The sequence below is a fragment of the Bipolaris zeicola genome (genome assembly GCF_000523435.1).
Source record: "Bipolaris zeicola 26-R-13 unplaced genomic scaffold scaffold_88, whole genome shotgun sequence".
In the NCBI taxonomy this organism is placed as follows: Eukaryota; Fungi; Ascomycota; class Dothideomycetes; order Pleosporales; family Pleosporaceae; genus Bipolaris; species Bipolaris zeicola.
Genome location: NW_006912137.1, coordinates 91,476 through 103,627, shown reverse-complemented (window position 1 = coordinate 103,627; position 12,152 = coordinate 91,476). Strand labels below are relative to the sequence as shown.

The 12,152-nt window shown below is 52.8% G+C and overlaps 5 protein-coding genes across 5 annotated transcripts; 1 reads left to right on the top strand and 4 right to left on the bottom strand.

The window, feature by feature from the left end:
- Positions 1-396: 396 nt before the first annotated feature.
- COCCADRAFT_97840 (uncharacterized protein) lies at positions 397-2,074 on the bottom strand (the record flags this gene model as incomplete). The annotated part of the gene is made up of 4 exons (XM_007714773.1): positions 397-1,322; positions 1,534-1,644; positions 1,701-1,976; positions 2,041-2,074. The coding sequence occupies 4 exons, from the start codon at positions 2,072-2,074 to the stop codon at positions 397-399; spliced, it is 1,347 nt and encodes a 448-aa protein (XP_007712963.1).
- A 976-nt stretch (positions 2,075-3,050) lies between these two features.
- Positions 3,051-4,205, bottom strand: COCCADRAFT_5619 (uncharacterized protein; the record flags this gene model as incomplete). Its single annotated transcript, XM_007714737.1, has 3 exons — positions 3,051-3,076; positions 3,150-3,513; positions 3,780-4,205. 3 exons carry the CDS (start codon positions 4,203-4,205, stop codon positions 3,051-3,053), a joined length of 816 nt encoding a protein of 271 aa, XP_007712927.1.
- A 1,933-nt stretch (positions 4,206-6,138) lies between these two features.
- COCCADRAFT_97826 (uncharacterized protein) lies at positions 6,139-7,041 on the top strand (the record flags this gene model as incomplete). The annotated part of the gene is made up of 3 exons (XM_007714772.1): positions 6,139-6,263; positions 6,360-6,576; positions 6,643-7,041. 3 exons carry the CDS (start codon positions 6,139-6,141, stop codon positions 7,039-7,041), a joined length of 741 nt encoding a protein of 246 aa, XP_007712962.1.
- A 708-nt stretch (positions 7,042-7,749) lies between these two features.
- COCCADRAFT_97942 (uncharacterized protein) lies at positions 7,750-11,320 on the bottom strand (the record flags this gene model as incomplete). The annotated part of the gene is made up of 6 exons (XM_007714771.1): positions 7,750-8,912; positions 8,971-9,333; positions 9,381-9,552; positions 9,604-10,173; positions 10,224-10,489; positions 10,711-11,320. The coding sequence occupies 6 exons, from the start codon at positions 11,318-11,320 to the stop codon at positions 7,750-7,752; spliced, it is 3,144 nt and encodes a 1,047-aa protein (XP_007712961.1).
- Positions 11,321-11,826: 506 nt separating this feature from the next.
- COCCADRAFT_97913 (uncharacterized protein) lies at positions 11,827-12,075 on the bottom strand (the record flags this gene model as incomplete). Its single annotated transcript, XM_007714770.1, has 1 exon — positions 11,827-12,075. A coding segment is annotated over one exon (249 nt), but the record flags the coding sequence as incomplete, so codon positions are not given.
- Positions 12,076-12,152: the final 77 nt, after the last annotated feature.

Here is a 12,152-nt window from a genome sequence, read left to right as displayed (position 1 = left end):
GGGGGGGGAGGGGCTGCGGGGTTGCGTCTACGTAGTGTCGCGTGGAAGGGTAGAAAAGAACATGGCAGACAAGACACAAATGTAGTCTTTGTTTTTTTTTTGGCTCCGTGTTTTGGAGATACACTTCTACATCTGGTGACGTAGTGCGGTGTATCACTGCTGTGCTGAGAGAATCTCGCATCATTTAATATTAATGTTTTGTAGTGTTGAAGAAATGCTGTGTATCCTCCATTTCACAATAAAAACACTAGCAAGAAGGTATTTTTTGAATCATAATCATTCTACTCATAAGAGGTATCTATGTACAAAGGCTAAAGCCGAAAACGCCATGTCCAATATAAAGGTATCGTAAGGTATACAAAAGTACAAAAGGTAGTCGAGTCAGTGGCAAAGTCTTCACCACCAGTCACCCTGGTCGTGCATGGCAGCAGCGACCTTGCGGAAACCAGCAACGTTGGCACCACCGACAAGGGATGGGAACTCGCCGTCGGCAGGGGTGAAGTACTCCTTTGCGGTGCTGAGACAGTTCTCGAAGCAGTCCTTCATGATCCCCTTGAGCTTCTCGTCAACCTCCTCGGCGGTCCAGGACAGGCGCTGAGAGTTCTGGGCCATCTCGAGACCAGAGACTGCGACACCGCCGGCGTTGGCAGCCTTTCCGGGAGCGTACCAGATGGCGCTACCCTTGTGCTCGCGACGGTGAGCCTCGAAGACTTCGATAGCCTCTTGTGTGCAGCCCATGTTGGAGCCTTCGGCGATGAACTTGGCGCCGGACTCGATGAGTGCCTTGGCCTCGTCCTCGGAGACCTCGTTCTGGGTCGCTGATGGAAGAGCAACGTCGACCTTCTTGACCTCCTTCCATGGGCGAGCACCCTCTACGTACCTGTAGCTGTGGTTCTCGAGGGCAGTGAGTGCCTTGCGCTCCAGCTTGAGTGCGGCAATCTGGTTGATGACATCTGGGGTGAAGCCCTTGTCGTCGTCGGCGATCAAAGCACCCTTGCTGTCACTGAGGGAGATGACAGTACCACCAAGCTCAATAACTTTGAGGGCAGCAAACTGGGCAACGTTTCCGGAACCGGAGATGGCAACGCGCTTGCCGGCGAATGACTCCTTTCCGCCCGAGGCGTAGTTGATCATGTGCTCGACATAGTAGACGAGACCGTAGCCAGTGGCCTCGGGACGGATCAATGAACCTCCCCATGAGCCTCCCTTGCCGGTAAGGACACCCTCCCAGCGGTTGCGCTCCGCTCGGTATGCGCCAAAGAGGTAGCCAATCTCGCGGCCTCCTACGCCGATATCGCCCGCAGGAACGTCGGTGTCGGCACCTGTAAATTTACGTAAGTCAAATGTTCCATTGGGGTACCAAGAGGACAGCGAACGTCGCCGACAGATAAACTAGAGTAGACGGGAAGATAGGCAAGACTGATCTGCGGGTCTCTGAATGGCGTGCAGTCGGAATGCAGGCATGCGAGGCCGTTGCGGGTGCATGCCCCACCGGGGGGAAATGTCAAAGACGCGCTAGGGGTGTGGACTTACCAATGTGCTTGTTGAGCTCCCTCATGAAGGCAACACAGAACTTGCGGATCTCGTTGTCGGACTTGCCCTTGGGGTCAAAGTCGCAACCTCCCTTGCCACCGCCCATGTTGACTACGGAAGAATGTTAGTTATGCACAAAGTAGGATGGGTTGGGGTAGATGACGTACGTCCAGTGAGGGCATTCTTGAAGATTTGCTCAAAGCCCAAGAACTTGAGGATAGACAGGTTGACAGTGGGGTGGAAGCGGAGACCGCCCTTGTAGGGACCAAGTGCAGAGTTGAATTGCACGCGGTAACCCTTCTGGACCTGGCACTCGCCCTTGTCGTTCTCCCAGACGACGCGGAACTGGATGATGCGCTCGGGGATGGAGACTACCTCGAGGGCCTTCTTGTACTCGGGGTTCTTGGTGAAGAGGGAAGAGGCCTCGAGGGTGGAGACGAGCTCTATGGGAGAGGGTTAGTAGTGCTGGGGCAATGGGTAGATGGCAATGTCAAGCCGCGGACATACCCTTCCTGGCCTGCTCAAACTCGGGCTCAGACATGATGAAGTGGGAGTCGAGTGTCTTGGTGGATAAGTGTCTGGGCAAGAAGATTGACCGAGTTGGAGTGTGAGAAGTTGCTGTGAAGAGGCAGGAGCAGAAGTTCAGTGGTATATATAATAGCAGTCTCCGTGGGCTGGAGGGTTGGCCGCTGGCGGGAGGGCATTGCGACGACGGTAGCGGAGCAAAATGGTAGTCGAATTCAGTACGTCACAGGCCGTGCGATTGGGCGGCGGGGAGGCGCTGAATGGTCGCGGGCAGGCTACTATGCGCCATGTTGATGCAAACCGTGGTGTACACTTTTTGCACTGATAAGCAACGGGCCAATGGGCGGGCAAGGCCGTGTATCGCGGCGCGTTTGCACGTGTAGCAGGCGGGATGCGGGCACTTCAGGCTGGTGGCGGCGCTGTAATTGCACACAGTCAAGGCTGTCTATCCATGGGGCGCGAGGGATGCCGACGTCGGCGCGGAGGGCGGGTTACGTTGAGGTTTTGCTAGTCGCTTGTCAGGCCAGAGGATAAGGCGGCGAGGGCGGGCGCCGCCGCGAGCATGTGGGCTGGGGGCTGTACGTACTAGGTGCAACCCATGCATCCCGTGCCCGACGTGCACGCACACGCACATGCACACGCACACGCACACGCGACACCCTGACTTGTTTAGCAGTGGTAACGGTAGTATTGCGTGTCTTTGGAGATGAATGCTCGACCTCGACTATTGTTGCATTGCACGGCTTGCGTCGACTTGTGCTCTATTAGTAGGTAGTTTGCGCGAGTAGTAATGGCGAAAAATGGACTGGAGCGTCTTCACCTCTTCACTGTAGTACACACATCTCATGCAATTCCATAATATCAAATTTGCCCATGTCCGCTCGTAGTTTGTATGTAAACGCATGTATGTACATTGTACCACAACACGCCCATCCTCCACGGCTTGGCTACCCAAACCCCCACGCACGCACGCGACCTGACCACCTCCACGCTCAAGGGCAGTCGGTAGGGTCCCAGTCTGGAAGTGGAAGAAAAAACATTTGTTAGTAAAAGCTACAAAACCATAGCGTGCAGCCACGTGAGTAACGTACCAGTCACCAAGTACTCGTCCAGAGCATCCATCGCCTCGACGTCGGCAGCCTCAATCTCGAAGCCCCCAACCTGAGCATTCTCAATCATGCGCTCCTTCTTGACGCTCTTGGGCAGCGCAACATAGCCGTGCTGGAGACTCCAGCGGACCAGCAGCTGGGCAGGGGTGCAGGAATACTTGTTGGCGAGAGACACAATGGTCGGATGCTTCATCCGCAGGGCGCGAACAAGTGGGGCATATGCCTCGACGACAATATTGTGCTGCTGGCAAAACGAGCTAATGTCCTTGCGGGTATTGAAGGGATGGACTTCAATCTGGTTGACCGCGGGAGCAATCCTCGGCTTCGAGTCGAGCAGCTCTTGCAACTAGAGTCGGCCGCTGGTCAGCAAACAACAAAAACCTCTCTACAAAGCAAGCAGCTGACTTCGGCGAAGTCGGGCGCCCAAGGGCTGCAATGACTCGTTTCTGCGCAATTCAATAATTGAAAAGCCATTGCACAGATTGCCTCTTCAGGCCCGGTGTTCGCGCCAAGGCCGCGAGAGGTACGGGACTTCCCGACCGAGGAGGAGTGAAGTAAAGGCCCGCCCATCATCCATCATGGCCGCCAGGGTCCAGGGTCAGAACTACTCACATGCTTTACGCCATAGTTGGACACGCCTCCAATCCTGACCTCGCCATCGTCGATTGCGTCCTCGACGGCTCGCCAGCTGTCCAGCCGTGCCTGCTTGCCGCCATACGGGGAGTGCAGCAGGAAAAGGTCAATGTAGCCCAGCCCCGCTTCCTTGACCGATCTCTTGATGGCTTTGCGAGCCGTTTCATACGCAGAATTGGACGCGAGCTTGGACGTGAAGTGGATATCCTCGCGCTTGAGCGAGTGCACATTTGCCTCGCTCTCAAGAAAATCACTAATGGCCTTGCCCGTCTCGCGCTCGTTGTGGTACATCTGCGCCGAGTCGACCCTGTTGCACGCGTCATCCACGATCCGTTTTGGGGCGAGAGCCAGACTGCTCCTCCGTGATGCCCTACCCTCGATATCCCGCCTTGGTGTTGTAAGCATGCTGTGCACTAGCCACGGGGAATATTACCACGCGGATTGCTTGCTTACCTCTAGCGCCCACCGCACGGCTTGATACGTTTCCTTGCCGGACGTCAAATACACTCCCAGTTGGATGGTGGGCATGGACAATCCATTGGAAAGCTGCATGGATCAGAGATGGGTGCCATCTTGTGTAACCGCATACTGCGCACCTTTGTCCGCGAAGCTAATGAAAACGACGACTGAGCCATTGCCAATGCGGTCGGTAGTGTCTCGGATCCAAATTTATTGTTGTGAAGCTGCAAAGGGCCAGCCAAGAGGGCGAGGAATGGATGTCTGCGGCATCACGGATCTGCTCGGTGAGGTGCTGGTTACATCATGGCCCGCTTTGTGGCCGGGGTTGCTGAACCATCGCGATCGCGATCGCAGCCCACGGCCAGGGGTTCGACATGTCACACGCACGTGCCAAGTTACCCTTCACCTTTATTGTTCGCGTCGTCTGTATACGCTAGCTTTGTATGTGTATACACATGTACATCTACCTTCATGCATAACGCCGACGGCCGCTTTCTCCGTGCCTGGCTTCTTACGCCTGGCGCCTATATGTTACACAGCATGACCATGGCAGCCTCACATCTGGTTAAAAAAAGAGCCTAGACCCTATAGGATCGGCGAGCATCTTCCTGTTGGGCAACCTTCCTGGAGGGTTACCACGGCCCTGGAATGAATGCAAGCCAGCGCACTGGTGGCCGCATTCTATTGTGGCTTTTCCGCTTACATGTGCATCCGTCACACAACCCATTGCCATGGTTCACTCTCCCGCGATTGACGACCCCAAGATACGACCAAACCCCCGTTTACGATTTGGGGGCAAGCATCCATTGCGATTCAATGTGCATGGATCTCTTCGGCCTTTGCCGCCTGGATCTAGCCTCGTTCACCATCCTCTCCCCGGACCCAGAGACATGCATGGTACATCATAACCTTTGCGGCTACAAGGAAACAGAACGAGCGGTTGCAGCCATAGGCCAGAGCGCGGGACGGGAACAGCCAACGACATGGCAGAGAATCCATGTCCGTATGTAAGCAAGTATGGAGGGGCAGGGTTGACGATTCGCCCGCCCGCGTACAGTGGTTTAGCATAGACTGGTTTGGCAGGGGCGTCAACCATGCGCGAACCCGCGAACGCATAGCCACCATGCTGGGCTCCACACCAGAAGACATGTTAGAGCCGAGGCGCCTCGACTGGATCACCGCCGGGATTATTCTAAAATTGCTTCCATCTCAATAAGGCTGGGATGGTCGTCTCGAGGCAAAAGCTGGCGGCCGTGACCGAAGCCACAGCTCCATACCACCAGGTACTAGATGGGAGCCTCATGGCCGCAAATACTCACCCTCTCGCCAATATAAAGTATCTTGTAGCGCTCCACTTCTCAGCTCCTCTTTCAATTCCCACCCCACCGCCACTATCCCATCCATCTTGCATCCTCCTCGACCCGACAGTATTCGTCCAGCGGCACTGACCTCATCTGCCACCAGGTCGTTTCGTCATTGATCTTATTTGCTCACCACAATCTTGCCCTTGGACTCTGAGACCCTGCCCTTTCTTTTCTTTTTTCCCTTCCCCCTCCCGCGTTGGTATTTTATAAAAAAAAATTCCCCGACCAAACCTGCCAATAGAGCTTGTGAAATTCCACTTCTGCGGCAAGCAGCTCGGTAAGTCGCAAAGCTTGCGTGCTTTCTCTCTCTCTCTCAAAAACACTCTTAGTCCTCTATCTTTCCGTCTCTCTCTCTCTCTCTCCCAACTCCCTCAACTTAAGCACGTACACAACCCCCCTCCCCTCTTTACTATCTGCACCGGAAGAAAAACCCGACCAACCAAAAATCACAGCAACCCAGAATCAACCGAGACCGACGACCTTTTTCAGCCGTTCCTGCAGTAGTAGCGCTCGCCATGGCAAGCCTACCCGGCTTTACCACAAACTTCCCCGCGGGATACCCAACCTTTCAAGCACGCGGCGGCGGAGGAACCTTTGCGCACCACAGCGGTGGGGGCTCCTCATCATCAGGCGCAGCAGAGTCGCCGCACGCGCACGCAGGAGGAGGACCACCGCCCCTCCAGCCGGCGGCCGAACCGCACTTTGACATTTTCGAATGGCACCCCGCATACCAAAGCTGCCAGCGCTACTTCCTCGACCACGCCCAGCACGACAATGGCGTCCAGGCCGTGTGCGCCCTCATCAACATCTGCCTGCCCTTCCAATGGTCGCAGAACCCGCTGCTCAGCTCCTCGGGCCCGCTGCCGCATGCCTCGGGCCCCGCCGCTTACAACATGGGGTGGCCACGCCAAGGCCCAGTCACTTCGTCGCGCGTGCCCGGCGGTATGGCTGGTGTTGGAGTAGCAAGCAGCAGCAGTGTAGGCGGAGGCCACCACCTCCACCACCACCACGCCGCACAGCCGCCGCCCCCGCCGCCAGCCTGGGTCTCGCTCGTCCCTTTTATCCGCCGCCTCGTTGTCACCGGCATGGACAGCGCAGGCATCATGCACGGCTTCTTCGGCGAGGACTGGCGTAAAGGCGTCGGTCCCATGCACGAGTGCGAGCGCCGCAACTACCTCTTCACCGCGAAAAGCGTCGGCTGGGCCAAGGTCAAATGCCACTACGACATGTCCCCCCATGAATCTGTCCCCTTTCTCAAACCCCTCCAGGAAGTCCAACTCGCAGAGATTGAGGGCGCGGAGAAGACTTGGAGTCAGTGGCTCGCCATGGAGGATTGGATGGTCGGTCCGCGGGCCCCTGATGCGCGTGATGGGGATCAGCATCTTGACGATGCGCCGCCTTCGCGACACGAGTCGTGAAATTCTTCTCTTACTGATATATCAAAAAGACTCTCTCTCTGTGTGTGTTTTTTCGCACTTGACGTATGGAGTTGGCTGGAGTTTTCTGGGTTCTTTCCTTCCCTCTTCCCATCATCTACTTTACTTCCTGTTTTTTTTCTTTTTTTTCTCCCTTATTGTCACATTGCCAACCCGCACTTTTGGCCCCGTTATTTGTTCTGTCAAGCGTTCGGAATTTATTCTTTTTTTTATAACTCTCCTCCCCCCCCCCCTTCGGTAAATGGGATGGTTGGGGAGGTGGAATTGGTGTAAAGGGGGTTAGGTTGAGGGGAATGGCCTGATTTTTTTTTGAGTATTAGCCGTCTTTGAAATCATCCTGCCCTTGCTGGTTTCCTCCGCGGCAGTAAGCAGTCATGCTTGTATTTCGGATTTTAGACTCCCACTTTTGTATATGTGTGCATTCCCTGTTTTTTTGTCTCTTCCAGTCTTTGTCTCGTTTTTTGCTGGTGCTGCTGCTTCTGTTCAATACCATATTGATATTAGTCTCGCGTCTTGGTTGAATATGTATAGTTGGCTGATCAAGCAGCTCAAGATAGATCAGAATCAGAAAAGTCACTACTTGGATGAAGAATACATTTACTCAGTTTTCAAACGGAGTCTAACTAACCAACATATATCTCAAGTCCTCTTATCAATACTCTGCATCACACTACAGTATCTAACCATCATCTACATGTTGTCGAAATCAAGTCCCCAGTCATCATCACCTCCTCCGCCTCCACCCATGTCCATGTTCATGTCCATGTCTATACCCATGCCTCCCATATCACCTAGGTCCAAGTCCGGTAAGTTACCCAGATCCGTGCTCATATCACCAGTTCCTGCATCACCATTGCCCATACCGATGCCCGACAGATCCAGCCCCTCAGTGTTGGCAAGCTCGTCCATGCTGCGCTGGAGAGCCTTGTTATCCATATTGGAAATATCCTCGACCATGCTCGCTGCTGCTGCGTCGTCCATGGCACGGTTCAGGTGCTCGGAAATAGATTGCGATTGCATGTCTGCAATGTTGACGCTTGGTATGCTGATTGGAGGTGCTTGAAGTCCGCTCTCCGCTAGTGATGTAAAGTGTGCTTCGACGCGCCGGTGTAAGCGCACTATTGTCTCCGCGGTCAGGGGATCGGTAGCGACTAGGCTGGCTGCATCGTCGAAATCCTGCTTCAGCATCTCTCGTAGGTTCATACGCGTTCGCTGCGGTGTGGGCGCTGGTACTGTGCTTCCCACCCAGTCTACCGAAATGGGGCTGTCCTCAACAGTTGGAGAACAGATAATGGATACCCCAACGTCAAGTGCCGCTGCTCCGTTGCCACCATCAGTCTGCGTCTTCACTTCGTCTACAATAGCCCGTAATGTCCGGGCCGCACCCAGCATCTTCAGCGAAGCGTATAGTTGACGGTGTGTATAGCTTGGCGGGTTCGGTTGCATCGAAGCTGTTGAAGCCCATTGTGAGAGCTGTTGCACAGTGTGTCGCAGTGAAGTATTCAATGTGCTGTTAGGTGCATTCGTCCATTGATCCAGCTCCTTCATTGTGGCGAACACGGTACGTTCATAATGTGCGTGCATTTTGATGGCCTGCAAAAAGGAGTCGAGGTTGTTGCGATTCGGTTCTCGTCGCTGTAGTGTACGAAAGCACTTCTCCAGGCGACTTGACACCATGGCTATGATAGTCAAGTGCATAGCCTGTGCGTCTCCAGATGATGGTGCGGAGAGTAAAATCGCGTTGAAAATGCGTGTCATTGCGTCCAGGTCGTTGTGGGTCTGTAGTAGGGCATAGGAAGCCATCCAGGTCAAACCTCCGATTAGCGACGGCATGAGAAATGTTTCACCCAAATCTGAACGTTGGTGAGCATCTATACATGGGAAAAATTGACAGAATTAGAGTCTGCTTACATTCTAGACCACCTTTGACGGTTTCGAAAGACAAAACACCGAGGGAGCAAGCCACCACTGTCTGATGGAAAAGGGTTGGTACAATCAAGTAAAAGTCTTGCGGCCGACACGACGCGAAGACTTCATTACTCAAACCTTCCTTGTCCGAGTCATAGAGACCTTTGAGCCAGCTTCCAAGATGCCTGCCCTGTTCTTCGGTCAATTCATCTGGTGGTATGCTGTGATGTCCACGCTGCAATAGCTTCGCGATGAATGTATCGTGACTAATGCCGATGTCATGGTACACCAGATCATAGCGGTATACAAAAGCCATGATGAGAACAAGTATAGCACCAAACTCGTCGTATACGGGTTGGTATTCGCCTGTTCTTTTTAGAGATTGCACGTATTGTTTTCAAGTGAGATCTTACCTTGATCGCTATCATAATGCCAGTCCTCGAGAAACTGGCACAACGGTCGTAGTATGCTCGCTGGGGACGTGAACTGTAGCATCACATCCATTGCTTGGGGTTTCTTGAAAATCAAACAACAAAGCTGCTTTAGATACATGGTCGTTTGTGTATCGCAAAGATGTGAAATGAACTATGACCAAATTAGTACGCTATTTCACGCAAAGAAAGGATCGGATCATACGTCTGCCACAGCTGCAACAATAGCGCCAGCATTTCCATCAAGATTCTCAAGTTCATCAATGTATACGCTGACCTTGTCGAAGTTGGATTTACACTGATTAAGCAATTCCTTCCTCTCGTATCTCTTCGCGGGTGGTCCTTGCATAGGTGCTTCCCCCAAGAGGCGCTCTACAGTACCCGCTGGAAGGAGACCATGAAGCACACAGGCGTTGAGATAATCCTGTCTGACATCTGAAAGAGAGTTGTTGCTCCCCATAATATCGTCAAACCCTTGTGAGAAAGACGGAAAAGCGTTTGGATCCACGTGACTCAGCGCCTGGGTAATGCACATCTCAACTGTCATTGGAAATATTGAGCCGGAAATCTGCGTCAGAATAGTAGGAATCTTGTTGATCAAAAAAGACTTCAGGTAGAACAAGGTCTGAGTAGGCTCATTGCGGTACATGGCGTTGGCGAGAATGTCGAAAGCAGCCGTGATTAGATCAGTTGCCATGTTCTGAGGTTCTAGCTTGTAACGCGTATGTAAGTGGCTAATGATAACAAAGTCATCAGTTAGTGGTCGTGCAACGAGCTTGTGACTGTTAGTGGTGAGTGGACAATGTCAGTAACGTGATGACTTACTAACGAATTCAGAAATACGTAGAGACCAGCTCGCGTATTCGCCTGCGGTAGCTCCATTACTGCATCAAGCTGAAGCGCAGCAACTTCAAGACCGGCGCTCTCATTTCCCTCGCCATTGACGTTTGGAAGCTTTTCGTACAAATCGTGTTGTTTTTGCGAGATCTCTAGCCTGTTTGCTAGCGACAGAGATGTCTGAGACCCCGCCGAGTTGTTTGAGAGAAATGGGATAAATGATGAGAGAGATTTTGTCAGTTCCTTGCGCACCTCTAATCAATTGTGAGTAACACTCTTTAGTCTCGTTGTGGGATGAAATCGCATAGTCATTGCTCCAAAACAGGGGCGTTTATCAACAGCGGCAATTACGGACAGCGGTAGTGAACATCAGGCCCTCGTACTTGGCACACTGCTGTGAATTTTGCCAGAACTGTGCATAGCTGATTTACGCCTTTCGTAATGGTGCTGGAGTCTGTGCGCAAGGAGAGCTTACCTTCAGCTTTTGGGTGGTTCAGTATTCGGAGGATTTTTGAATTTTCGATTACCCCAACCACGAGCATAGCGAGGCCTTCTCGCACGTTAATGGACTGCTGTTGTGGCTGTTGTATGCCAGCCATGGCCTGAATCATGGTATCGCTGGTATGCGAGGTGACCATTGCCTGCATCCATCGTGCTACAACAGCTAGGGTGTGCACAGCCTCGACATTGTTGACGGGGCGTTCCTCTGCAGCAAAGACCTTGTGCAAACGATGAAAAACGAGTTCTTCCAATTCTGGTGGGTTGCTCCATTTCACATCTTTTGAGGGCTTCTCTTCTGTCTTGATTGGTAGTCGAACTTTGGAGTACAGAAGCGCGACAATCAAAACGTCGGAAGCGTCAAGCTTCTTCAGCGACAACAGTTGCTCGAGGTAAATTACAGTGCGTGGGTCGATATTGGTGTTATCTGCGACGCGTGGGCGAAGAAACAGAGAGGCGAGTTTCCGGCCTGGCAGTGGAGACTTGGCGTGTAGCTGCGCGACTGCGGCAGCGAAAACATCAGATTGGACGCGGCGCTCCAAACAGCGGTCCAAAAGGACCGTCCATTCCTTGATCATGAAATCCATGCCTAAGGGATAAAAAATGTTGCCTCCAGATGCGGGATTGGTAGGAGAAGGAAAGGGAGGAGAGAAGCGTGCTGCACTGAGAACGAAGATGGTCGGACGTGATGAATGACCGAAACTTCTTGGCAGGCACGAGCACCAGTGGTGCAAATACTTTGTGGCCGTCCAACCCAACCTTGGTTCAGCGCAGTGCACGCAAATAATGTTGTTTGGGCGGTATTTGGTTCGTGAGCTCGGTCCTTGTCAATATAGATATTTTGGATATACTAATTCGAGGCGGGCAGTAGTATAAGAAGAAGTGAGCATGCGAGAAGGTAGGACGGCTGAGAATTGAAGGGCCAGTCAAATTCACAGATGGCAAACGCTCGAGGCAGATGAGCGCAATCTTGTCGAATAAATCTTCCAGAAGCCAGTCAGCTTATCTCAACTTGTGAAGCCTGCATTTGCCCACCTGACTTTTGGTTGACTTGCCACAATGTCAGGGTCCTTGAGTAGCCTGGCCATCATGATTACGATGGCCTCGATATACTAAGCTTCCGAATCGGGATGCCGGGATATACCAGCTCATTGTGAATGAAGATATGAATATTGTATGAACTCGGTATATGAGGACGGATGATTGGATCGGAATATGAGTAAACGGTGTGATGAAGTGGGCCGAGGTCGTGGTACTGATCCGAACAAGTACGTATTAGTAGTGTATGACTGAGGCGGGGTGCTTTTTCCGTATGCACATAGTTCCCGAAGCGCTTGCCCCACACCTGCACATATACTTATTGTCAGCTTGCTTCGACCTTGGCCTCCCCGTATCTACCTGGCATTGTCAAGTTTTCCT